The sequence below is a fragment of the Delphinus delphis genome, chromosome 15 (assembly GCF_949987515.2).
Source record: "Delphinus delphis chromosome 15, mDelDel1.2, whole genome shotgun sequence".
Classification (NCBI taxonomy): domain Eukaryota; kingdom Metazoa; phylum Chordata; class Mammalia; order Artiodactyla; family Delphinidae; genus Delphinus; species Delphinus delphis.
The window spans coordinates 39,540,244-39,567,840 of record NC_082697.1 but is presented as its reverse complement, the minus strand read 5'-3'; the positions used below and the strand labels follow the sequence as shown (position 1 = coordinate 39,567,840).

At 43.7% G+C, this 27,597-nt stretch overlaps 1 protein-coding gene across 4 annotated transcripts in view; it reads right to left on the bottom strand.

Moving 5' to 3' along the window:
- Positions 1–27,597, bottom strand: part of SPTLC3 (serine palmitoyltransferase long chain base subunit 3) — a 126,233-nt gene that overhangs the window by 29,065 nt on the left and 69,571 nt on the right. For 3 of the 4 annotated variants that reach the window (XM_060031241.1, XM_060031242.1, XM_060031243.1), the window contains 3 exons: positions 23,755–23,860; positions 14,774–14,993; positions 5,947–6,073 (listed from right to left, as the gene is read on the bottom strand). In XM_060031241.1, the coding sequence (XP_059887224.1) occupies positions 5,947–6,073; positions 14,774–14,993; positions 23,755–23,860 (453 nt within the window). Of the gene's footprint in view, positions 1–2,945; positions 3,538–5,946; positions 6,074–14,773; positions 14,994–23,754; positions 23,861–27,597 lie in introns of those variants that run through there. The other variant, XM_060031245.1, reaches the window with a different exon arrangement.

Here is a 27,597-nt window from a genome sequence, read left to right as displayed (position 1 = left end):
AGCAGCGGCGACCTCTGAGGGAACAGAGTCCATGGAAATGGGCAGAGGATGAGGGCTGATGGCTGAGAGGGAGCAGTAGGGGAGCAGGCAGACGGCCATTCTTCTGAGAAGATTTGCAGCAATGGAAGGTGTGCGAGTTGACAGCTATTGAAACAGAAGGGGTGAGGGGAGGATTTTTACGATGAAGGAGATGAACAGGTTCCTGGTTGAGAAAAGGGGCCGGTGCCTTTAGAAGGTGGGAAGGGAGAGAATCAAGCACAGAGATGTGGAAGAGATAAGGGTCCTTTATTTGCTGAGCTAAGAGGGAAAGAGAGAAGTATTCAACAAATATTTGTTGAGAACTTGTCGTTGCCAGGCACTGTTCTCGGTGTCAGGAACAAGACAGACAAAATGCTTGTTCTGGAGTTTACATCCTAGTGGGAAACCAGAAAATAAGCAGATACGTGTATAATTTGTCAGGTGCTCATAAATGCTACTAAGACTGAAGCAAGGTGAGAGAATTAGAGGGACAAGAAGGGGTGTGAAATTAAGGATACAGCTGCTCCTCTCATAAGGCTGATTTTGAGCAAAGACGTGAGGAAAGTGAGGGAGTGGGCTATGCATGTGTTGGCTGGACATGACGTTCTAGAAAGGCCAGCAAGTGCAAAGACCCTTTGTGGGAGCTGTTCCCTGCGTTCTAAGAAAAAACAAGTATGCCAGCTACTTGGAGTGGACTAAGCAAGGGAAAGAGTGGTGGGAAATATGGAAGAGACCACATCAGGCGAAGCCTGGAAGGCCAAAGTCTGGACTTTACACTGGGAAAGATGGAAAACAATGAAAAGTTCTGAGTGAAGGGGTGATATAGTCTGGGTTACATTTTTTTAAAAGATAATTTTGGCTTCTGTGTGGAGAACAAGTCATAAAATGGCAAGAGTGGGGAGTGGAGATCATTGCAGTGATCCAGGTGAGAGGTGATGGAGACGATGGTGGAGAGGGTGAGAAGGGACCTGATTCCTGGGATATGTCAAAGGAAGTGCTGCAGGATTTGCTGATGGAGTAGGTGTAAGGCCTGAGAGACAGGAAGATTCCAGGGTGCATAAAAACTATTGGAAAAATCAGAGAAAGAAAGCAGATGAGTTAAAAATAATAGTAATTTTCACCTTTATTGGGTGCTTACTTTGCATCAAGCATCACGCTAAGTTCATTATCTACATTACATCACTTAATCCTCCCTACAGCCCCAGTTTACAATGAAGGAACTGAAGCTAACAGAGGGTAAGCAACTTGCCATTCATGGAGCAAGTGGTGGGTCGAGGACCGGGCCCCATGCAGTCTGGCTGCAAAGCACGCACCCTAACCCCTCCACGCGATACAACTTCTATTTTCTCTGAGAAGTAAAAGGTTACCCAGAGTTGGGGTTCAAAAAGAATGTTGACTTATTAACTGAAAAACATGCATCCAAGATTTAAATAAATAATAAGACAATTGTTGACGATGCTTTCTTTAGGGGAGTGGTTGGTGTCGCTTGGGCCTCACCCTCCTGCCTGGGCCATGTCTTGATGAAGAAAGTGACAGAGCTGCCATCTTTCTGGACCTCTTCAAAAGTGGTGTTCATCACTGAGGTATCCCCATCACTGAGTCATCCCTTCAGCTGCCACAACTGGTGTGGGACTGACTCCCAGCCCCCAGTCCTATGAGATAAACATTCCCTCCACCTTGGAGCCTTTCAAGCTCCTTGTTTAGCATAAACGCTGACCTGAAATCGAGTGGGTCTGCAAGATGGAACTTGAGTCATGGCATAGTTATTAAGCTGAGCACTGGGCTTGGCACTCAGAGGGACACCACATTAATTCATGACACAGCTCTTGCCCTTGAAGGGCTTACAGCATTGGTTTGGCTGGGGGACCACCCAACCTCCATTAGGATGGAGAAACCAAATCTCCACTTTGGGTTCATTGTGATGCACGAAGTGACAGGCCAGGAGACGAGAAGGGCCTCGGTGCCTGTGGAAGGCCTGGGTGGCTTGCAGCCCCTCAGCTTGTGGTGCATGAACTCCACGAGCAGCCTGGCTGCAGAGTCAAGGTGGCTGTGTGTTCATAAACATTGTCATTTCACTGGGACTGCTATTTCATCTTTGAACCCTGGCTTCAAAGAACACTGACCTTATTCCTGTAGTCTGCCTTTCTTTGAAGCGTATGGCTTTGCCTTGCAGATTAAAGTGAAGACATTCATCAAGCAACAGATCTGGCCAACCGCTCCCCAAACTCAACCCAAAACAAAGCCTTGAAAGGCTCCAATCACAGCGGCAGGGGAGCAGCCGGAGATCAAGGCTCGGAGCAGGGTGCTTTCTCAGATCCCGTAAGGCAGCTCTGGCTCCATGAAGTGCAGCCCTTTGAGCTTTGGGCAACTTTACCCTGAGAGTTGCTCTGTCTTTGCAGAAATCGGTGAGTTACTGCAACGTTCCCAACCAGACTTGTTTATCTTATTTAAAGCAGGCATTGTTGTCAATGAGGCCAGCGTGAGGATTCACTGTGTGCTTTTGAATTCTTCAAAAGCCATGTCAGGCTGAACCATCTGAAACTTGGCTGATGATTCAGTCAGTTTGCTTTTTTATCACTTTCTTTTGTTAGTTCCTTTGAAAAGAAACTGTCCGATCTTTCTCCCTGATTCCCCTTAACTTGACTCTGAGAACACAGACTGAACACGTATCCTTCTCTCATTTCTTTCTTTTTTCTCTTAAGATGGCAAGAAGGGTGAAGTGAGACCCTTTAACTGGGAGGTTAAAAATAATGACCAGGTAAGAGAGAGAACCAAGGGAAATATCTCTCCCCTCAGAGGAAGAAAAACTGACGATAGATAGCTATCAAAGTTCTTATGATCATGTCTTTAAATGTAACTTTTCTGCAGATCTTTTTGGTCAGATAAACAGAGTGAGTTCTGCCTGTGATGAAGTGGTAGAGCCATCCAGAGGTGGGAAGGAAAAAATTGTCAAGCTGGGGACATGTTAATCAACGGATGCTGATAATATATACACTACAGGGCTTAAGAAATTAGTGATCTTTATTAAGACATAGGCTAATTTTCAGGGTAACTTTTTTCTAGTTATTCATCTTGAAAATATGACCAATGGATAATTCTGGTCATCATAGGACAATTCATTTAACTGGCATTTTAGCTTTAGTCTCAAATAATTGTTTTCCATTAAGAAATGCACATAGTCAAGAAGATCATTAAGATGACTTTGAGAGAGTTCCAGTGGTTCTGGACCAGTTTTTTCACACAACTGGACAGCTCATGTGGGAATGGAGACAGGTCTATTTCGAGTTTCAGCTTTAGAAGGTTTAAAGATATCTGCTTATTCATATCTATATCCATATCTCTTAGTTTACCACCACCATTTCCCCAAATTCAGGTGGGCCATGTGACTAGTTTTGGCCAATGCATGGTAAGCAAGGTGATGTGTCACTTCCAGGCTGATCTTTCTTTCTACCATGGCGACTGTGGAGGCCAGTTGCTGAGATGGCCAAGCCTCAAGCTTGCAGAAGCCTGAGTCACTTCCTACGGAGAAGAAGTGTGCAGTGAGATGTCCGATTTGTATTAGATCTGGTATTAGATATGCGAGCAAGAAGTAAACCTTGATTCAGGTAAGTCTTTGAGATTCTCAAGGTTTATTTGTTACACTGGCATAATTTAGCTTATCCTGACTAATCCAGGACCTTGAAGGAAATCTAGCTTTACCTCACCTGCATCACAAGAATCCTTCCTACAGCTTCTCCAAGACATAGTCCAAATACTTCTTGAACACCTCAGGAGTAATACCAAGTAATGCAGCAAGAAATTATACAATGCTTACTATAGATGGAATTGTTTTCACTCATAATGAAGCATTTTATATGTCTTATTTTACCTAATTCTCACAAAAACCTTAGTTCATCAATATCCCTTTCCTTATTTTACAGCTGGAAGAACTGAAGCACAGACAGGTAACTTGCTCAGGGTTGAGCAGATCAGTGAAATCACTTGCCTAAGAACACAGCAAGTTAAGTAGTATCCCAGGAGTCAAGTCCAGGCAGCTGCTTTCAGGTTATGCCCTTAAGCATTGCACCATGGATGGACTGGATTCGCATTTCCTTTTTCTTTGTTTGTTTGTTTTTTAAAAATCTTTATTGGAGTATAATTGCTTCACAATACTGTGTTAGCTTCTGTTGTACAAAAGTGAATCAACCATATGTATACATATATCCCCATATTCCCTCCCTCCTGAGCCTCCCTCCCACCCTCCCTATCCCACCCCTCTAGGTCGTAGCAAAGCAAAAGAGAAAAAAAAATACCACATGCTAATGCATATATATGGAATCTAAAAAAAAATATATATATATATATATATGGTACTGATGAACCTAGTGGCAGGGCAGGAATAAAGATGTAGACATAGAGAATGGACTTAAGGACACAGGGAAGGGGAGGGGGAAGTGAGGCGAAGTGAGAGTAGCATCGACATGTATACACTACCAAATGTAAAATAATTAGCTAGTGGGAAGAAGCAGCATAGCACAGGGAGATCAGCTCGGTGTTTTGCAATGAATTTCTTTTTCACACGGACTATTCAATAAGACACAGAATCATAAAACCCAAAAGACATGCCTGGAAATGACCTGAAGGTCAGTCAATCATTGCATTTTACATAGAGGAACAAAGTCACCCTCCAAGCCTTTTTCTTGCTTTAGTGAAAAAGAAAAGTCTATCCTTTTCAACCCAGTGACTGAGGAGCACGGGGGCTCAGTGGAATGGCTTCAGGGACCATTGGTTTGGAGGTACATAGAGACACTACGTCATCCGCACCAGCCCTGTTTTAATCTGTTTTATATATAGTAGGCTTCTGGGTAAAATGTGTATGTGAATAAAGTATTCTGCTATTTTAATAAAATTGAAAAATGATGGATCTCTCCATATTTCTACTGAAATAGTAGGCTTGGAACATTGCACTAGACGGTATAGGGTTTCACATCAGCTGAGAGGTGGGTCAGGGCACACGGATTGTATAGTCCAGTGAGCAGGTCTGAGGCCAGGGTAATTTGCTGCTTCTACAAACACACTCACTAGACTGCCTGACAGCAAGAACTGCCCTAGCCATCACTGTTCCCCATTGTGATAAATAGTAGAAGCTCTATAAACTGTATATGAAAGATGGAGAGTTCCAAGAGCCTTTGATGAAACCATTTTTCAAAAAAAAGGTTAAGCTCATTTGAGTTGAACAAAGTAGCACACCTTGGCTGTGGTGATCCAACATCAAAGAAATGGCTGGTAGGTTATCGTTGTGAGTGCTTTGTCCATATATTCTTAAATGGGCAGTGGTGACTTTCTTCTCCCCAGCTCTTGGCTGGTAATGAATGAATGAATGAATGAATGAATGATGAGATAGGTGGATGGGTGGATGAAAAAAACGAATATTAAATTGACTAGTTTGTTCCCAGGGAAACACAAGTGACAGTTCCAAGAAAGCACAGGCAAACACACACCAAATTTGGCTTCATAAACAAAACTATCCACATTTGCTGATCACATAAAGAGGTGAATGAGAAAGTTTTCATTGCTTTAAAAGAGCATCCTCCGCTTTTTTGTGTGCTGATGGCAGTTCTAGTATATTTATGTACTGTGTACTCTTATGTATTATGTACTATTGATGTGCATAGGGCTTGATTTACAAATTGGTTAAGACAAAGGTGTATGGGGACTTCCCTGGAGATCCAGCGGTTAAGACTCTGCACTTCCACTGCAGGGGGAGTGGGTTCAATCCCTGGTCCGGGAACTGAGATCCCACATGGCACGCGATGCGGCCAAAAAAAGAAAAAAAAAAAGACAGAAATTTATATTTGAAAAGGAGGGAGGTTGATGGGGCAGAAGGGAGACAGGGAGAGGTCTAGGAAAGGAATTCACGGGAGATGTGCTTGCTGCAGACCCTCTTACCTTGCGTGGTCCCATCTAGTCCCATGATGAGTTTCATTGCTCTGATGACTTGCTCTGCTACCGGGGGGCTCATGGAGGTGGCATAAGCAGCGCTATGTGAGTGAGCCCGTAAATAGTCCACAAGGTCCTTTAATACAGGAGGGAAATCCAAAAAGAAGGCAAATAAATCTCAGTGTTAGTGGCCCCATCCCCACCCATCATCGCACAAGACATTTGATTCTCGAATGTGGTCTGATTTTCAATGGGCATCACCAAACTCTTTATTTTTTCTATCCCTTCTTCTTAGTCTCTCCCTAAACAACCTAGAAGGTATACCACAATGGGATGCTGCAAATTTGGAGTGGAGTTCTGTAAGGCAAAACCAGATGTGTAAAGGAAAAGTGGTTTCCTAGACATTTGTTTGGGTACCTAGCCCACACAAGCACTGGTTTAGTATTCAGGAGAGTCCAAAGAAAAATCCGGGATGTGTTTTTTGCCCTTGAGCATATTACATTAGCTTGTGCCCATGGAGGAGTAATGGCAGGAAAAATAACAAGACATGCAGACTAGTTTATGCAGCGGAGCTACCAGATGGCCGAGGAAGGAGAGGGGATATTACCAGCGGGAGTAGATAAGGGAGGCTCCAGTGAGGAAGTAGAATTGTCTTGAAGAAAGAAGACAGACAAAGATAAAAAGAAAACTTTCAGGGGAAGGGAGCAGCAGGAGGGAGAGGAGAGAAATTAAACCAGTGTGGAGGTGAGGACCAGATAAACTCTAGTTGTGCCTTGAGCAGGAGACAACTGTTGGGATTTTTGTGTAACCCTATTTGGAGCGCTGACCCACTGCAGGATGCTGGCCTGTACAGTGGTAGGAATGATTCTCCACCTGCATGTCTGACCTTTGAGGCCAAACCTGAGGTCCCAGGGAAGCATGCTGAGAGCCTGAAGAAGCTCCAATCACCTCATTCTACAGCGATGGTGGGGGACTCAGAGCTGGTACCTGGAGGCACTCAGCCCTGGCCAGGCAGACCATCCATTGGCCCATCTTTCCTGACTCATAGCCCAGGACCCTCGGGGTTGTCCTGCAGAAAAGCTAGCGGGCCCATAGCGGCTCTGCATCAGCAGTGGGGTCTGTAAAGCATCAGCCACCTTCTCTCCCAGGATAACGACACAGCTTAGGATCCCACTTAGGATCTACTCTGATCACTCCCTGGAAGATGAACTGTGGAGAGCTCTGCTTCGAGCAGGCCCATCTCGTCCTAACTCCCCTTCACCGGCCACATCCACTCCCGCCTCCGCGCCTGGGACTGTGCCCACCTGTCACTTTTCTCCCTCGGGTTATGGGTGTCGTGTTTGCTCCCAACCATGGGTCGTTACCCAAGCATTTTAAATGTACATAGTTTATCTTCCTATGAACGAGTAACTAAAGTTAATAGGTAAGTAAGTAGAGAGTACCTAAAGTTACTATGAACTTTCCTAAACGTTCATAGTAAAGTGAGTGGCCTGCCTTACAGGTGGTTGGTGACATGATGCCTCTACCTGGCCCACAGGGGGAACAGGTAACTCCATCCTGTCCTTCCTGCTTCCTTCAATATGTCCTTCATCCTAAATCCCCTCTTCCAAGCTCCTGCTTCCCCGACTTCCTTTCTCCATTTCACACTCTTCATTCCTTTTTGTTGGTTTCTTTCTTCTTTTCCATCCCCATCCTTTCTACTCTGGTTCCCTCTCTTGCTCTCTCTTTTTTAACATCTTTATTGGAGTATAATTGCTTTACAATGGTGTGTTAGTTTCTGCTTTATAACAAAGTGAATCAGCTATACATATACATATATCCCCATATCTCCTCCTTCTTGCGTCTCCCTCCCACCCTCCCTACCCCACCCCTCTAGGTGGTCACAAAGCACCAAGCTGATCTCCCTGTGCTATGCAGCTGCTTCCCACTAGCTATCTATTTTACGTTTGGTAGTGTATATATATCCATGCCACTCTCTCACTTTGTCCCAGCTTACCCTTCCCCCTCCCCGTGTCCTTAAGCCCATTCTCTAGTAGGTCTGCATCTTTAGTTCCCTCTCTTTAGTTATTTTAATTTTAAATTCTCCATTCAAATCCTTTTTCTTTCCATTTCTAAGTATTTCTTTCCTTCCTTTCTCTCTCCTTTCTTCCCTCCCTTCCTCCCTCCCTTCCTTCCTTCCTTCCTCCTTCCTTCCTTCCTTCCCTTCTCCTCCTTCTCTCCCCACCCCTCGCCTCTTCCCTCCTTCCATCTTTCCATTCAGCAAGTTTGTACAAGGATGTGCTCTGGGCTACGTTCTGAATGCCGGAGCCCAAGAAGAGGCGGAAGATAGAAAGCCTAGTCCCTGGCAGCCATTCTCCACTTACATTAAAATCAAAATTAAGTTTCTGTCCATTATTTTGTTTAGTAAATCTCATAAAAACAGTGTTTTCACTGTATCTGTAGAGGATGTGTGTGACGTTGGCCTGAACGAAGGCACTGGCCACATGGTATCCAGGAAGTTCACTTTGACGATGGAGGATGTGGCGGGAGGGTCAGCGAGAGAGAGGCGGTCATTTTCCAGAGTAGCCACAGCTAAGCTGCTCTTCACAATCCTCCGTGAGCAGCAGCAGGTGTTTTCTTTCTCTGCTGAGAGCTGGTGCCTTCCAGCAGGATGCTGGGGAAGCCAGTGAAGAGGGAACGGGTGGGATGCAGGAAATGGGATCATGGGGCTCATGTGGTCCGGAAAGATCTGTTTTGAGGAGATGATCTGACCTTGAAGGATGGGTAGATTTGGAGAGAGGAGGGGAGAGGCATAGACACGTGCTAAAATTAGTAATAAAGATGGCATCCTAATCAGCACAGGATGGAAGAGTCAAATGGGGGCAGAGGGAGAAGCTACTGCCTCCAAGAAAAGGTGATGAGGGGTTGTTCCCTTGAAGGGAGTTCTGACCGCAGAGTTACAAGACAGGCTGTGGAGACTAGATCACTTGGGTTCAAATCCTGGCTCTGCCACTTAGTGATATGCGACCATGGTCAAGTTACTAAGCCTCTCTGTGCCTTTGTCTCCTCTGAAAAATGAGATAAGGGTAATACTTACCTCAGGGTCCTTGTGAGGATTCAATGAGTTAATACACACACAGTGCTTAAAAAGCATCTGGTACCTAGTGAATACCTGATGCTGTTGGCAATTATTTTTAATGGATTGCCATCTCAGAGATTCTTAACACTGGGAGCATGGGTTGGGAGGAGGGGACCAAAATGTAAAAACTTCTTACAGTGTCTTTATTCCAGCTCCCTTGTAATGCTATAAGGTTACATAACTGCATGTTGGTAGATCCGGGCATCAAACCAAAGATTTTTCAGCCCAGCACTTCCTCCATCCTTATTGGGTGGTTAACAGTAGGAGTGAAAAGAAAGGAAAAGAGAGGCATTCTAAAGAAAGGAGAACCCAGACCTGATGGCAGATTGCATGACTGCAAATGTGGTAGAGCTGACAGTTCATTGATAGATCCAGAGCTGATATTCACTGGCTGCTTGAAGCTCCATTTTGAGAATTTTATGTGTATTTTACATGTATATTTGCATGTATTAACTCAGCTTCACAATAATGCTATGAGATAGGTATTATTTTTATCTCCATTTTACAGGTGGGATCACTGAGTCATGAAACAGATCAGAAAATTATCCAACCAAAAAGTGCAAAAAGTGGCTGGATAACAAGGATTTGGACCCAAACAGTCTGTCCCGAGATTACTGCCCCCCTTGCACCCCCCTTAGCTCTGCACTGTATTACTTCTTCAGACTAGAGGAGCTGGCTTGGCACAGGGTGGGGGATGGCCCAAAGAGCACAGAGAAGACCACCTTCACTGCTACTTATCCCTGTGGTGCTTTCCCTAATCCACAGAGATTGCACCTCTGGAGGAGGAGGGGAAGAGGCGAATTCCTAATGTACTCAAGTGTTCATAGTTCTAAACCACAGATGGAATTGTATCAGTCTCAAAATATTTCCTGTCTATTACATTTATTTCTCCAAAGAAACTGGAACCTCCTTGAGAGTAGGGAATTGAGTTATATACTTTATTATACACTCTCTTATAATCCATAGTGGTGGGTACTTAGTGGGGTTCTGGTAAATACTGATGGTCTAATGGAAAGCAGAAGGGTTTAGGGGCTAAGGAAGGATGGTGAGGGTCCCTGAAATATAGAGGGAGGTATTAAGCTACATTCTTAGGAACAGGTATAGCAATATTCTCGTAGCCTTGGGGCATTGCTGACAAAGATCAAAGAAACAAAACAAAGCTGCCTTTGATCCCTAAAGGGGCCTTTATGTCCCCAACCCCCAATTTTCCTATCAAATTGAGAAATTTCACAAAGCCAAGGTCACATGCATCCTTAGTTTGAATAGATGCCTCATTGGCACAGTATCACTTCCTTTAAGCAGTAAGACTGTCTTGCCCATAATCTTATTTCTTTCAGACTGAGTCCAATTTCTCTCAGAATCTGAGTGTGAGGATGGGAGGTAATTTACCTGTGTGGTTCAGAAAGTGGGACTCTTGGAGTCCCCTCAGCAGGACATCAAGGAAGCCTTGGTTCCTGGTTTTCCGATTTCCTCCTATCACTTGCCCACTGGATGCCATGAACCATGAATTACGAGTTAGCTTTGGTCTTAAGGAGAGACCATGTTGTGTTTTCCTTCAGGCTGGGTTAGAGGTCTCTTCAGACCGAGGTTTCCAAGGCCATTAGTAAATGCAAAACCCTGAGCCTGGAGTTCAAGGACAGGGTGGCTTTTCTGAGAAAGTTAGACAGGAGGCTCTTTAGGGTAAACATCTTGGCGTTCATTCCATGACCCCCATTTACTTCAAGGGGCTGTTAAATACAGCCAGGGCTGAGCACGCAGGGCAGAGCTGGCTTCTGCCTTCGTCTGGCGCCCAGGCTTCTGGGCTAACACTCACGCCAAGCTTGGCTGCCCAGTCCCCTCCTCCAGAATCTCAGCCCTGCAACCTATCAGTCCGCAGGGTCACTTTTGCTTCATTCATTTGCAAATCTCTGGTCACCCAGTGGAGGCTGTGAAAGCCAGTGCTCAACCCCAGGCATGCAAGAGGACTCAGGATCCTTGCCTGAGCAAACCCGGGATCCTAGAAGCTGGGGTCTGCAGTGTTGACCCCATCTCCTCAGCAACTGAATTAATGCAAATTCAAAAATAAAAATAAGGAAACTAGCCCCATCAGCTCAGGCTTTCTTCCAAGAAGCCGTTCATGGCATGGAGCTCTGATAGGTGGAGAGAAGTAAGTACCTGATGTTTCACCTGAAGGTCTTGAAAGGAGAGAAAGGTTCACGGTGGGGTGTTCTGGATCAGCTACAGCAGCTCTGAACTCACAGTGGGCAAAACAGTAAAACCTTGCTGGCTCTTGAGAGACTGTTTTAGCAGTTTCCCTGAGGTTGGGAGAGTAGGTCAGGCCAAGGCAGTAAACTCCAAGAGTGGAGATGAATTTGTAGGACATTTTGTTACCGGAAGGCTGAAGTGAGGACAAAAAGAATCTCTACTCTCTGTAGTCGTATCTTAGCACCAAACCAATTTTTCTTTTGTGTGTTTCTGAATATTTTTTCTTACGTGACGCATCTGCCTTCACCTGTTCCCTAAAGATTTCTAGAGCTTCCTAGAAACTATTACTAGGAATATAGTTCCTGTGCCACTAACATTGACCTTGACATTTAAAAAGAGAGTTAAGAGCTAGATTTCTAGATTTTTGGACTCAAGTAATTATTTTCAAATCTCAAGATTTACTAGGAAGCCCTAGTTTTATAGTTTTCTATAGTTTTTATAGTTTTATAGTTTATAGTTTTATAGTTTTCTATAGTTTTATAGTTTTATATAGTTTTCTATAGTTTTTATAGTTTTATAGTTTTCTATAGTTTATAGTTTTATAGTTTTCTATAGTTTTATAGTTTATAATTATTTTCAAATCTCAAGATTTACTAGGAAGCCCATGAGCAGAGTGAACTTGAAATTATTAAGATTTCAGAAAAATATAAAGTCCTAGTGTGTGCACTTTAACGTTTTTTACGGTTAATTTTGTTGCTTTTGTAGTATTTAGTATCTAGAATGCTGGATATACTTTAAAATATCCAGAAAAAATATGTATGATGAAACTCTGAACTCAAATTATTTAAACAGATACTAGAAAGATTATTTTTTCAAACAAATCTGTAGCATTTGCCCAATCCTATGTCCTATCAATTAAAAAGCATAGTTTAAAACAAACTGAAAGTGAAAATTCTTCAAAGTCCAGGGGCGTAAAAACTATGATTTAAATGGAAACTATACATAATATAAAATTAACTTAATTTGACAAATTAAATGCACAGAGGAGCAAATGCGTAAGTTCCATTAACTCATGGGCTCATTAGGCTAGAAGGAAACCACCGTTTATCTGGGTTTATCACAGTCTCACCAAAACGATTCCAGACAGGTGTTTACCTGACTGAGTTTTAAATCATCAGGGAACGGCCCATGCAGACACTTTCTCAAGTGACCTCCTATCTCCTCCGCACCCTCCACATCTTGAAAACTACCCTGTGTTTTCTAGGTTTTGCATCTTGCTGTTTCAGGACAGTAGGTCTCCGCATGGGTCAGCCAAACACTCTCTAATTCTTGCTGCCACCTAGTGGTAAATTCAGAGACTGCAGAGTATTTGTGGAGGGAGTAGGGGGAAGGGGAGGGAGAGCGAGAGGGGAAGGTGAAGGGGAGGGCGGGGAGGGGGAGAGGGGAAAGGGGGAAATGATGAAGCCTTCTGGGTCTAAGTATGAACAAAATGAGTTTTTTTTTAAAGAGCAAAAAATGATCTACATACTTTTATCTCCCTCTTGATTAATGTAAATACTAAATAATTTTCACAATTGCTCAGTATCTACACCAAATCAATAGAAGTTACATAGACAAGAGCAAATACACTTCTAAAATAGTCCACCTGACTTTAGGATGGAGAGTATGTGAGAGAACCATACTGAGCTGGTCCTAAAGGGGCCATCAGGAGCCTTTGTTTAAAGCGGGTATCACTTGAAGGGACTCTAAGGGGGACATGATGACAGCTACCACGTTTGACAACATTTCAAGGATCCACTCGCTTCAGTTTATTCAGGTGCCTTTGGTTCAGGAAACAGAGTTACGCTTGGTTAAAAATTTTGTAGCTCAGAACTTCTGCTAAAGTAATCACAAAGCCAAGTAGCCTGAGTCGGGGGCATGCCTCCTTTGAGACCCTCTGATCCCATTGCTTTGACAGTCGAGAAACGGAAAGTTTAACCTCTCACAAGATTTAGCTGAGTTTTGTAAGATCCTGGGCATTCCCTATGTTTTTAGCATCACCCAGCGAATTCCCACAGACCAGTGGAAGGACGCTGAACAACAATGCTTTGAGCTCGGAAGAAAGTGATGCTTCTTGAAGGGTAAAGACCACTAAAAGCTCTGGACGTTTTAAGCATTTGCGCATCTCATGGCAGAGTTAGTGGCCGTAATAAAATCTGTTGTTTTAAATCATGGCCTTTCCACAGCCAGACTGTTTTCGCCGTACTCTCTGGTTTTGTCTAACTGGTTTACCAGGAGTCTGAACTCCTGTTCCTGCTGGGGACAGTGAGTGAGGAATCAGGAATTTTAGAGAAGCCATCGAGCCACCGGCATGCACTGCTTTTGAGCCTTCTTTGCCCTCCTGGCTGGAGCCAGCTACACTATCACAGTCTCTCTGGGGCAGGTGTAGGCCTGGGGGAGACAGCTATCAGGATTTGCATTAGACTGTCCTATAAAGGAGCAGATTAACTGGCTCTCTGAGCCCTGAAACCCAGGGATTTATTTTGTTTTGGTTTTTGCGGTGTGTGGGCCTCTCACTGTTGTGGCCTCTCCCGTTGCGGAGCACAGGCTCCGCCGCGCGCAGGCTCAGCGGCCATGGCTCACGGGCCCAGCTGCTCCGCGGCATGTGGGATCTTCCCGGACCGGGTCACGAACCCGTGTCCCCTGCATCGGCAGGCAGACTCTCAACCACTGCGCCACCAGGGAAGCCCTGAAACCCAGGTTTTAATATTTCATTTTCTTTCTCTCCACCCCTTCCCTCTTCTTTTAAAATCCTTTCAAGCATTTGTTTTATTTTAGCAACCCCCTTGGTGACATTGGCAGTAGAATGACAGGGATAACACTTAACAGTCTGATTCCTTCAGATCAGAATCTTAAGTCACCTAGATAAGGTACCAGAGGATGACAAGATTTGACCCACGGCTTATCCAAACTTGTGGAAGAGAATTAGTTTGCAGAGAAAATCTCTAAAAAAGACATTTCCGATCTTGCTACTATTTTGATTAAAACTCTGAAAACCCACAACTTGTAGCACAGGGTCAGTGTCCTTAGCATCTGACCTCTGCTCACTGTTTCTACCACCCACCTTGCGTTTTTCACGCCACAAAACCCAAACGACTTACAGTTCTGCAGCATCACTTCTGTGGCTTGTTAGACATCATTCCCTCTTTCTGAAATATAAACCCCGCTGCCCCATCCTTTGTCTACAAGACTGACATTCATTCTAAGACTTCTTAGGTACTGCCCTTTCCTTTGTACTGTCTTTGCCTGTGTGCACAGCCGGTGTTGTCTTTTTATGGTCATGTGATTACTCATCACACGCTCCTCTGCGCTATCAGAGAATGAGCTCCTTGACCTTCTGGGCCTGCCATGGCTGTGAACACACGGTGGCAAGGCTGCCCTCATCAGTCAAGTGTGTTGAACCGAACTGAAGCTCTCAGGGAAATCAGAAGACCCCGCAGACTACCTTCCGAGGGCATTCAGGTTTTAAACAGACACAAGGGATCTGTCTCTTACCTTCCTTCCAGCTATGTAACCTCCCGAGGCGCCAAAGCTTTTGGTGAATGTGCCCATAAATACATCAATATCTCTGGGGTCCATGGCAAAGTACTCCATCACACCCCGGCCGGTCGGGCCCACGGACCCAATACTGTGAGCTTCATCTACGTAGAGGTAAGCCTTGTATTTCTTCTTTAGAGCCACGATCTGGGATAGACGCGCGATGGAACCTTCCATGCTAGGGCATAAGGAGAAATGCTCATCACCCGTGTGTACCCTCCAGGGAAACTCTGTGTCACTCTCCCTTTCAGTACTTCTCAGACAGTCTGCCCTGACACCAGAAGGGGAAGACAGGGACATGCCATTCCTTTCTTCTGAAGGCATATTTTATTTGGTGGAGACAAACCTCTCAATCCTGTGAGGCTGCTCTGGCATTATTTCACTTGGGGAAAAAAAAGAATTTACATTCAGTGGATTTAAGTGCTTTGAGTTGTTATAGCTAATTCCCAAGTAAACAGCTCACTGCATTGTTGATCAATTTATCCATATTCGTAAAGCCGACTAGCATAACTAGACTGACCATGTTGGAGTCTAGGTATTTTGCTAGTTTTAATTAAATGGCTCTATGTTGATGTATCTTCATCAGCCTGCGACTGTCTACCTGGTCAGTTCTGTCTGACCTAAACTCAGTGCTTGAATTGCCAAAGATTAAAAGAAGGAATTAAAAACACACAAAAGAACTTTAAGACATCATAAATTTATTAAAGCATGGGAGAAAGTCCTTAGGGTCTCCTGTTCAGTCCTCACTGAACTCAAAGGCTTATTCGAGGCTTCTGGTGGTGTCCCTTCTTTTCCTTTAGGGCAATGGTTCTCACTCTTGAGTGAGCATCAGAGTCCCTTGAATGGTTTGTCACAACACAGATTGCTGGGTCCCACCCACAGAGTTTCTGATTTAGTAGGTCTGGGATGGGCTTCGAATTGGCATTTCTACCAAGCTCCTGGGAGATTCTCCTACTGCTAGCTGGAGACAGCACTCTGAGAACCACTGCTATAGATCAACTTTTGTTGCCTAAGTGCTTAATTTTTCATGGTATTATTGTAATTTGGTAAATTTACATGGTATTTTAAATTGCAAAAACACTTCTAGTCCTCCAGCAAAGGGAAAGACGGGAAGTAAATAAGCAAGTGAAATGAACATTGATATTTACAGGACACCTCTTGGAACCCAACGGACTTAGAAGAACTCTTGTCTTTAATCAGTTCTCAGAACACTTCTTAAGCTGTGTCCACAGCTCACACAGTTTTGACTGCACTGACAGGCGAGTTCTGTGAAAACACACAGAATCACACCCTCACCCCCATGAAGGAGCTTGTCAAACAGTTTAAGCAACCCATCAATTTAGTTCAAGAACTAGTCAGTTGACACAAACAGAGTTGAACTTCTCCCTTCTTCTTAATTAGTTTATGTATTTATTTAATGTATTAAAAAATAATTTAAGTGTTAGGTCGATTCAGTCAAAACAGTCCAGCTGTTACGTAGTTACCCAGACCAACAGGTGTTGGATGCTTTTTCTTTTTTTTACAGGACTTTATTTTTCAGAGCAGTTTTAGGTTCACAGCAAAATTGAGTAGAGGGTACAGAGATTTCCCATATACCCCCACCTGACATATGCATACCCTCCCCCACTATCAACATCACCCACCGAAGTGGTACATTTGTTTCAACTGATTAACCTACATTGGTACATCATCATCTAAAGCCCATAGTTTATATTAGGGTTCACTCTTGGCATTGTATGTGAAACCAAGCAGGACCCTGTGGGGCTCCTGGGCACAAAAGCCTTCTGTCCCCTGTTTCTTATTTGTAGGAAATAGGTTTCAGCTTTCATGACCTACCCTGAGTTCCAAAGGGCAGGTTCAAACAGTTGCTAGTCAGGGAAGAGAGGGGATGCAGAGACAAGGGAAGAGCAGTCAAGAAACAATAGTGCGGCCTTGGGTCAGGGTCCTGGTTCTGCCTCAAGGGATACACATAACAATATCTTCGAGCTCTTCTCATATTTACCCATTTGCCAACTGAAGGACATTTTGGTTGCTTCCAAGTTTTGGCAGAACTAAAACCCCCAACAAATGGAAGATGTTAACTACTTGATGAAGCACTCTTCATTCAAGAGAGGTCAGTTTGATAACCTCCAGAACCACAGAAGTTCATCAAAAGACCACCAAAGGCCAGATTAAAGGAAGGCAGGCGCTGCATACACCCTGAGCCTTATCAGCAGCTCCATCCTTGAACCATTGTTATAAAACTCCTCACCAAATCCCCCCAGGTTGGGACACACAGTTTTGAGAGCATTAGCCCCTGTGTCCCCCTTTGTCTGGCAAAGCAATAAAGTTATTCTTTTCTACTTCACCCAAAACTCTGTCTCCAAGATTTGATTTGGTATTGGTGCACAGAGGCTGAGTTTTGGCATCATACATTCTATGGGTTTGGACGAATGCATAATGACACGTATCCATCATTATAACATCACACAAACTACTTTCACTGCCCTAAAAATCCACTGTGCTTACCTACTTATCCCTCTCCACACCCAACCCATGGCAACCAGGGATCTTTCTGCTGTTTCTATAGTAATGCCTTTCCCAGAACATTATGTAGCTAGAATCATACACTATGTAACGTTTTCAGATTGGCTTCTTTCACTCAATAATACACATTTAAGTTTCCTCCGCATCTTTTCATTGGCTCCACAGATCATTTCTTTTTAGTGCTGAATAAAATTCCATTGTCTGGATGGACCACAGTTTATTTAGCCATTTGCCAAGTGAAGGACATTTTGGTGGCTTCCAAGTTTGGGCAATTATAAATAAAGATGCTACAAACATCCGTGTGCGGGGTTTTGAGTGGACACAAATTTTCAACTCCTTTGGGTAAATACCAAGGAGCATGGTTGCTGGATTGTATGGTCAGAGCATGCTTGTAAGAAACCACCAATCCGTCATCCAAAGTGGCTGGACCATTTTGCATTCCCACCAGCAGTGAATGAGAGCTCTGGGTTACTGCACATTCTCTGCCAGTGTTTACTGTTGTCAGTGTCTCAGATTGTGAACTCCTAACAAGTGTGTAGTGGTATCTCATTGTTTTAATTTGTATTTTCCCTGATGGCATATGATGCGGAGCATCTTTTCACATGCTTATTTCCATCTGTAAATCTTTGGTGAGGTATCTGTTAAGGTCCTTGGCCCATTTTTTAACCCGGTTGTTTGTTTTCTTATTGTTGAGTTCTAAGAGTTTTTTGTATCTTTTAGATAATGATGCTTTATCCAATGTATCTTTTGCGAATATTTTCTCCCAGTCTGTGGCATGTCTTTCTAATGCTCTTGGCATTGTCTTGCAGAGAAAAAGTTCTTAATTTTAATGAAGTCCAACTTATTACACTGTGCTTTTCACAAGGTCATTCTGAAAGGCTGTTTTCAGAGTTTAATGACATGAAGACCAAATAGAGTCATCTTCTCTTATAGAAGTTTGCAAGTTAATTCCAGTATTTTCTTAGAGTAATTGCTTGTTAAAGTTGTTTCCATTGACGGGGAGGAGGTCCAGCCGGCTGACTGCCTAAGCTGAGATGGTAGCCACACCACTTACTAACTGAGGACTTGGGCAACTTATTTGCTCTTCACTGCCTCAGTTTCCTCGGATAGAAAATAAGCATGAGGATGACACACTGCTCATAAGGCCTTTATCGGAATGACTAGAAATAATATTTGTAAAGTGTCTGACGTATAACGAGCACCCATTGGGTTGTTCTTGTTCTCAGGTGGAGCTTAGGAGGAAATGGTAGCAACGAGGCCTAATTTGAGAAATTGGGAGCCCTTGACAATGCTCTGTGTTGAATTTTCCAGGAAGAAAGCATATGGGTGTCACACATAATAAATGGCTGTATGCCCTCAAAATTCTAGAATCTTCTCATCTTTTAAAATGTTCTAAATTGGTAACACAAACATGCTAAAAGCCTGACATGTCACAAATAGCCATTCTTTGTTCTGGAACTGAGTTTGGCAGGAACCGGAGTTAATGTTGAACAGTTTGCAGACACTCCGGGCAGCTAATTAGCCATCTTTGCTTGGGCCGATCTAGCTGATGTGAGGAGCCCGCTCACCTGGTTTATATTTCTTCCTCGAAGATTAATGACTCCACAATACTGCTGATTTCAGGAGTTAATGTAGGGCACACATGAGTCCTAGAGGGAATTCAGTGTTCATAAAGAGCTATATTTACCCACACTAAGTTTTCATTCTCTCAATGTGACCAAATTTGAATTGAACCTTTCCCTGTAGTGAGATACTGAGTGTGGTGTTTACATGTAAAGGCTATCTATGTCATTGCTGCAGATTGCTGTCAAAGAACACTGTGCCAGAAACGATTTAAAAAAACCCCAAACAAACCTAAGAACAGTGTTTTATTCTTTCTTCCTGAGTGGAAGGTTGTGTTTTCTTTTGACTTGAATAGAAAAAAAAAAACAACTAAAATACAACTGTAGGTAAAGATAATTCCACCAGTTAATGTGAAGTTCTGTGCAGGAACTTGAATGATTCTTAAACCAGCAAGTCAGTGAATAATTTCTTTATATCTTTTCTATTACATAATGTATTAGCTAAGTAACAAGACTCCTTTTTGAAATCTCCCTCTCACCACCTTCTCCTCCACCTATAAACCATATTACCCACTGGCAGGATTGGGATTTAAACCACTGGGTTGCCAACTTACATGGTGGAAAAATCTCCTTGGTGGGCCCTGAGTACAACCCAAGGGGAGAAAAGAAGGTGGAAAGAAAGGGGAAAAAAGGAACTAAGCTTAATTAAAAATAAAGTAACTACTGTTTTCTTTGTCTTTGTCTTTGTTTAAACCACAGAGGTATAGGTGAGAGTTTACCACTGAAGATCTCAGTCCTTAAACTTACATTATTTTGGGCAGGAGAATGGCTTACATTCTTAGAGAAAATGGCATTCTGAGATTTCAACCTTTGTTTATATGTGTATTTTTGGAAAAGGTTGGATAGTATTTCTTGATTAATTTTATTTTGAAAGTTTGGGCTCCAGCTATGCTAGTTTATACCCCCAGTTATTTGGGACCTCTCTGCCCATCTCTAGTGTGTTTTTGAATAATTTTGAGATTGTTTGACCACCATGAATCAACCACTAGGCTTCTCAGAGACACAAAACTAGAAGACTGTGACTTTAAAACAAGACTTAAAAGAAAATGCAGGTGAGAACACTAAAATAATACTATTGTACTTCTAAACCCCAAATTATGGAATCATGGAACTCTACACTTCAAGTTTCAATCTCCCAATTTTACCGATGAAGAAACCGAGCCCTAGACATGTTGATGCTGAAAGGCAAATGGATGACCTTGCATTTTCCACATTTACTTCATTGAATGTGGACACATGGGCTGATTCTTCTGTTTACATTGGGCCTCTGTCCCAGCAGGGCCACCTGGTTTGAATCCCAGCTCTGATTATCTCAGTTATCTGCCCAGGGGCAAGTTATCTAGGTCTTGGAACCCGAGTTTCTTCATCCTCACAATAAACTTAGGAGTACTGGAGGCGCTTACTCACAATAGCACATGTGAAATGTTTAGCAATAACACATGATAAATGTGAACCCTGTCCTCTGACACCCATCCTTCAGGAGTCAAACAGCTTCGGCATGCAGATGGCCTATTGCTTTCTGAGTTGCAACTTCCTCAACTGAAAATAAATTCAATGATGAAGACAGCTACCCTTGGTTGTGGGTTTACGATGCGCTGGGCTTCTCGAAGCACTAGCTTATGTGATCTCATTTAATTCTTACAAAAGAACCCTATGAAGGGCACATAGTTATAGGCAGCAACACAGGACCTACACCCATGTCCCAGGCCTCCCTCCAAATCCTGACTCCCCTATAGTCTGTATATAAATATTAATACATACATGATCTAAGGATGACGATATTATTATTGCTATTATTATTATCATAACTGCTTTTGTGGAGTTTACTGACTTCTTGGATTTGGTATCTAGCCTTTTCTACCTCGATACGTACCTGAAACTGTCTGATTTGGCTGACTGCTCTTTTTTGGAGTTTTGAAGAAATTGATTTATGGGAGCTGTCTGTGGTAGGGAGACTTTGCCCATGGGGGCAAACCACAGCCAGAGATAAGAAAGATCTGGGAGTGAAACTCTAAGGAGGTTTTGTGTAAATTCTAACAAGGTATACATCCATAATACATCTCTGGAAAGTAAAAGTACATTTGTGAACCACTGGTTTCACATTCGTAACCCTGGCCCTTTGGAAAATCTTGTGGGAAATAATTTCATTTTCTGGTGAGAGCAGCAAATGAGAACATCCATATGTTCCAGAACTCTACTCTAGGCTAGTCTTATTTTACGGACGAGGAAACTGAGGTCCCAGGAGGTACTGAGGCCTGTTTAAGAAGGGTCCTGTTTCCTATCTATGAATGAGTGCCTTTAGGTCACAGTCTCATTTAAAGACAAGATTCCTGCGCAGGTGAGAAAAAAGGAACATCTCTGAGAAGGCAAGTCCATGGACAGTGGAGACTTCTCCCTGTATACATGTCGGGTTGATGGAGCTGCTGTGGTAGATTGCCTCCAAAGATGGTTGCCTGTAAGTCTTCCCCTCCCTGTATACACAAGCCAATCCTCCCATCAAGAGGTGGGGTCTGTTTCTCCTCCCCTTGAATCTGGGCTAGACTGGTGTCATGCTTTGACCAATAGAATATGGCATAGTGATGTTGTACCAGCTCTGGGCCCAGCCCTTAAAAGGTTGGCAACTTCTGCTTTCATTCTCTTGGAAGCCAGCCACCATGTTGTAAGGAAGCTCTAGCTAGACTGCTGAACGAGAAAAACCTACATATAGAGAAAGCACCCCAGAGAAGAGGAGAGAATAAGGCACCTCAGTCAACAGCCAGTACCAAGAGCCCACATGTGTGAGTGAGGTCATTTTGGATGTTCCAGACCCAGCCAAACACCCCACAGAAAGCAGCCACATGAATGACCCCAACCAATGTCACATGGAGCAGAGCTGCCCAGTTGGTCCAGACAGCCCACAGTAGCGTGGGAAATAATAACTCATTGCTGTGTAAGCCACCGTGCTTTGAGGTGGCTCGTTTCACAGCAGCAGGTCACTGGGCAGTCACCATTGCTAGTGAACCCTAAGCTGTGGTTTGTTGCCACCCTGTTTTGTAGCCGAAGTCCACATCTGGCTCCCCTATCCTCCTGATATCATGGTAGGACCCAGGCCCAACATAGCCATTAGCAGAGGGGTTTCTTTGTGTAACTGATGGGAATATTTGACAGTGAAACGCTGGTGGTCCACTTAATTTCAGCCATGATCAAAGTACTGAGAACACAACTTCTCTTTAGTGAAGCCAAGTTCTGTTTATTTGCAGTTGGGTTCTGTTTACTCTGGTTAAAGGAGATGCCCGTCTGCTCTCCCTCCGCTGATCTGTGCTCCCACCAGTCCAGGCTTGATTGACAGGTGTTTAGATAAGTTCTCCCCTCCCAGGCTGGCATCTGGCATGAATCACACAGGGAGAAAGACCCGTGCTTGAGGCTATGACAGCCCAGAGTCAAGATGAGATTATTTCCTAAAAGTAGCAAGTTCAGGGCCAGTGAGTGGTTACATTATTCGACAGCAGGGTTTCCCAAACTCGGCGCTGTTGACGTTTTGAGCCAGATAATTCTCCGTTGCAGGGGACTATCCTGTGCATGGTAGGGGGCTTAGCAGCATCCCTGGCCTCTGCCCACCAGATGCCAGGATGCCAGCAGTACTTTACTGCAGTTGTGACAACTGAAAATTGCCGGATGAGCTTGTGTGGTGCCCCAGGGACGGATTCCATTAGCTGCAGAACAAAGGCTGCTCTTTATCTCAAGCCTCCTTTGCAGCCACGCTTCCCCTTGTTGGGAAGTTAAGCCCTCATGCACAGGCTCCAGACGCGCAGGCTCAGTGGCCATGGCTCACGGGCCCAGCCACTCCATGGCATGTGGGATCTTCCTGGACCGGGGCATGAATTCGTGTCCCCTGCGTCGGCAGGCAGACTCTCAACCACTGCACCCCCAGGGAAGCCCCATTCCCTTCCTTTTAATTTTGTTCACTTTCCCATAATTAACCCATAGGAAACATTGCTCTTGCTTCTTCTAACATTAAGATTGAGAATTGATTTAGGAGTGAGTAACTCTGAAGTAATGTTTCCTTGACTCATGGACTAGGGCATCCAACAGAAGACAAACTTGGGAGCAGTTCCTACCTTAGTAACGATCATCAGTTCAGACATAGAATGAAGCAAATTCAATCACAACCAGCAATACGAAAGTACAGCTCTGACTGGCTTAGTGGGTGTTTTGTCTGCTCAGCCTACAAGCTGTGGGAAGACTGAGCATGCCTTCAGATGCTAAGACCGTCTCCCCCTCTTCCCAGCTCTGCATCAAGAATTGCACTCCAGGTTAACCTTACCTTGAAGAAAATGTGCAAGCTTTTTGTTGTCTGATGCTAACAATTGGCCAAGTTCAGCAAGCCTGGACTCTGGGTGCACTGTTGAGTTAGGGGCAGCTGGGTGCCCACCAGCAGTATCTACTTTCCTGCCTTTGTCATAAAGGCAAAGAGTGTTCTGAGGTTGAATAACCCATCCCCTAAAAGCCCTTGAAACCGTGGGGCAGCCAAAAGTAGTGGAATCAATACAAGTTAGCAATGCTCTGTCAGGACGTTTCTGAAGACACCTTCTTAAGTATGCCAGCCTCCAGGGTGCTCCGCCATACGTATGGTCATTGAAAAGACAGGTGACCCAAGACCTGATGGTTCACATTGATAGCTCTGACTCAGGTCCCTTCATAACACCTATATCGAACTCACTTTTCCATTTAACTAGGAGAGGTCAGCCTTGCGCCACCTGTCAGCTCGCTGTGAGCCTCAGTGTGTGAATAGGTCTCCGGTTATTTACATACCTGTAGATGCCCTCCACTAGGATGAGAATCTTTTTCCAGGCTCTGCGGGTTCGAGGCTGGCCGTAGATTACAGCATCTCTCAGGAGCTTCTCTAGGCTTTGCATGTCTTTAAATAATACACACAAAAAATTGAGTCATGAGAGGGCTTTTCCTTTCCTCCTTCATTTTCTTTTTGCAGAAGGCAGCAGATATTTTAGGCTCAGCCTCTGACCCAAACTTTCAGAGAGCAAAGTCGAAGTCAGAGAACACCTTGGGGGACAGACAAGTCCAGTTTTTAGTAAAAGTTAACTCTGACAAGCTGAGTAGTCAGGTTTGTAAAGCCAGCAGAATAAACCTCTAGTGGGAGCACATAGTTTCACAGGCTCTTCAAAGGCTGTCCTCACCTGCCTTAGCAGAGATTGCAGCTTTACATTAAATGCATTTCTTAAGCTTAAGCTTTGTTGCCAGGTGAAAATTAGCCCTGAGGGATATCATTAACTAACACTCACCAATTGATGGTTTAGCCACCAGCATGGTAGAGTTTAGCTGGTTTTGCACAGAACGGCAGCATTTTGGGCTGGCAGGGGTCTCACTGCCTAAGTTCTGGGAGGTGGGTAAATGGATGTGGTGTGGAGGCCATGTTCTGGTACAAAGCAGTCCTGGTTTCTTTCAAAACTTTAAGAAACTTTTGAAAGAATCATCATTTGGGGAATCATCATTTGGGGAATCATCATTTGGGGAACCAGTAAAAATGTAGATTCCTTCTCTCACTCCTAGAGATGCTGGACCAGTTTGTGTGGGATGGGGTCCACAAGGGTTCAGATTTGGGGTCTTGGCACTCCTGGGTCCATCACTCAAAGCCAGACCTATATTTTGAGCTACATAACTGTTTTCCAACCACATTTTAGACAAAACCATGGGTACCTCAAAATAAGCATTTCCAAGATAGAACTTGTGGCAGATGGCATCATTGGCCCCAATTCCTACACTCCCCTAATTTGAGTCCTTTGACATGCGACCTCAGAGCCCTCCCACTAAAGGAACGGAAGGTGTTTCCCTGCCTCTGGCTTGGGTTCAGCCAATGCTTTGGCTAATAGAATCCAGGGAAGAGAGAGCAGGTTGGTTCCGCGCCTCGGCCTTAAGAGGCCTTACACGTTTCTGCTTTTCCTCTTGTGCTTCTACCAGTAACATGAAAAGAACACTCCCAGGCTAGTCCACAGGTCCTGGGAGGGTCCCAGGAGAGGCTGAGAGACAAGTAGGGCACAGTTAGCCCAGCCCACTTGCAGTCATGAGTAAGAAATAAGTGATATTTGTTGGATGCTACTGGGGTTTCGAGGTTGTTTGTTACGGGACTAGCTAAAGAATGCAGTCTCCAAAGGCCGTTCCTGCTCTAGACCCTGGCTATCTTCCTCCTATGGTTTCTCAATATTCCCCAGCACACAGCCTCCCATCTCTCTTACATGCTTCCCTGCTCTTGTCTGTCTGGAGAACCTCCACCCACCATGCAAGCCTCCACTCAAACTCTTTTGGCCAATAGAACAGACTTTCTTTCTTCTTTGTGTCCTTGATGACTCATCTATTCTGGATTTAAGCACTCATCACACTGCTCATTATTTGAGTTCATGTCTCTTCTCCAGGGAAGGCAGGGACCTTATCTTATTCATCCTTTTAGCCCTAGTCCTAATGCACAGTGCTAGAGCTAAAGTGATATATGATAGTTGAATCGCTTGTCTTTTCATGGAAAAGATTGTAGACCAGGAAACAGGAAAGGGAATGACACTTTGGGATCTAAATAGGAATTATGAGAAAGGATAATTGCCTCATACCTGCAGTAATATTTCTTTAATTAACTGTGTTTTTAGCTTTTTTTTTTAACATCTTTATTGGAGTATAATTGCTTTACAAAGATGTGTTAGTTTCTGCTGTATAACAAAGTGAATCAGCTATACATATACATATATCCCCATATCTCCTCCCTCTTGCGTCTTCCTCCCACACTCCCTATCCCACCCCTCTAGGTTAAAGACAGGCAGCTATATCTTCTGAGTCTTCACGTAAGATGTAGTGTTGTTTTAGTGTCACTACATCACTGACCACTAGATGGCAGCCAAGGAAACAGAAAGCAGCTCTCTTATTTTGAGAATTTCAGGGATAACAAACGTTCATCTTTAGACCTTCTGCTTTCGGCTGGGTTCCTAAAATGCTGAAGTAACCCATGTGATTGGGGGAAGCAGCTCCCTTTTCTACAATCCACCGCAGACCCGTTAGTCTCTGAAGGGAATAAAGAGCTGATGAATATAAGTATACCTGCTTACAGAGTTTTTCCTTCTGGGACTTGGAATTTACAAGTTTTTATACAGAAATGACACACGGTGAGTGTGACTCCGATGCTATAGTAATAAAAGCAAACCCAGACTCCAGAGAGTGGGCACAGAGGGAGCCGACCTCCACATAACAAAGGCCTCATACGACAAAGCCATAGCAGCCAACATCGTTCTCAATGGTGAAAAACTGAAAGCATTTCCTCTAAGATCAAGAACAAGACAAGGATGTCCACACTCACCACTATTATTCAACATAGTTTTGGAAATCCTAGCCACGGCAATCAGAGAAGAAAAAGAAATAAAAGGAATACAAATTGGAAAAGAAGAAGTAAAACTGTCACCGTTTGCAGATGACATGATACTATACATAGAGAATCCTAAAGATGCCACCAGAAAACTACCAGAGCTAAGTAATGAATGTGGTAAAGTTGCAGGATACAAAATCAATGCACAGAAATCTCTTGCATTTCTATACACTAATGATGAAAAATCTGAAAGAGAAATTAAGGAAACACTACCATATACCATTGCAACAAAAAGAATACAATACCTACGAATAAACCTAGCTAAGGAGACAAAAGACCTGTATTCAGAAAACTATAAGACACTGATGAAAGAAATCAAAGATGACACAAACAGATGGAGAGATATACCATGTTTTTGGATTGGAAGAATTGGTATTGTGAAAATGACTATACTACCCAAAGCAATCTACAGATTCAATGCAATCCCTATCAAATTACCAAATGGCATTTTTTACAGAACTAGAACAAAAAATCTTAAAATTTGTATGGAAACACAAAAGACCTCGAATAGCCAAAGCAATCTTGAGGGAAAAAAACAGAGCTGGAGGGCTTCCCTGGTGGCGCAGTGGTTGAGAGTCTACCTACCGATGCAGGGGACACAGGTTCGTGCCCCGGTCTGGGAAGATCCCACATGCCACAGAGCGGCTAGGCCCATGAGTCATGGCTGCTGAGCCTGCGCGTCCAGAGCCTGTGCTCCGCAACGGGAGAGGCCACAATGGTGAGAGGCCCGCGTACCACACAAAAACAGAAAAAAAAAAAAAAAACAAACAAGAAAACAGAGCTGGAGGAATCAGCCTCCCTGACTTCAGACTATACTACAAAGCTACAGTTATCAAGACAATATGGTACTGGCACAAAAACAGAAATATAGATCAATGGAACAGGAAGCCCTGAGATAAACCCACGTACCTATGGTCAACTAATCTATGACAAAGGAGGCAAGGATATACAATGGAGAAAAGGCAGTCTCTTCAGTAAGTGGTGCTGGGAAAACTGGACAGCTACATGTAAAAGAATGAAATTAGAACACTCCCTAACACCATACACAAAAATAAACTCAAAAGCAAACCCAGTGAACTAAATTAGCAGTCACTTAAAAGTGAATATTCTAAGGTTTTTGAAAATCTATACATGCAGAGATTATTGTACTGTTTATGCAATCAAGAGGGTCACATACATGTTAGAGCCTGAGTTTGGGAGTTTAAATGAACCCCACTAAAGAGATAAATTTCTCT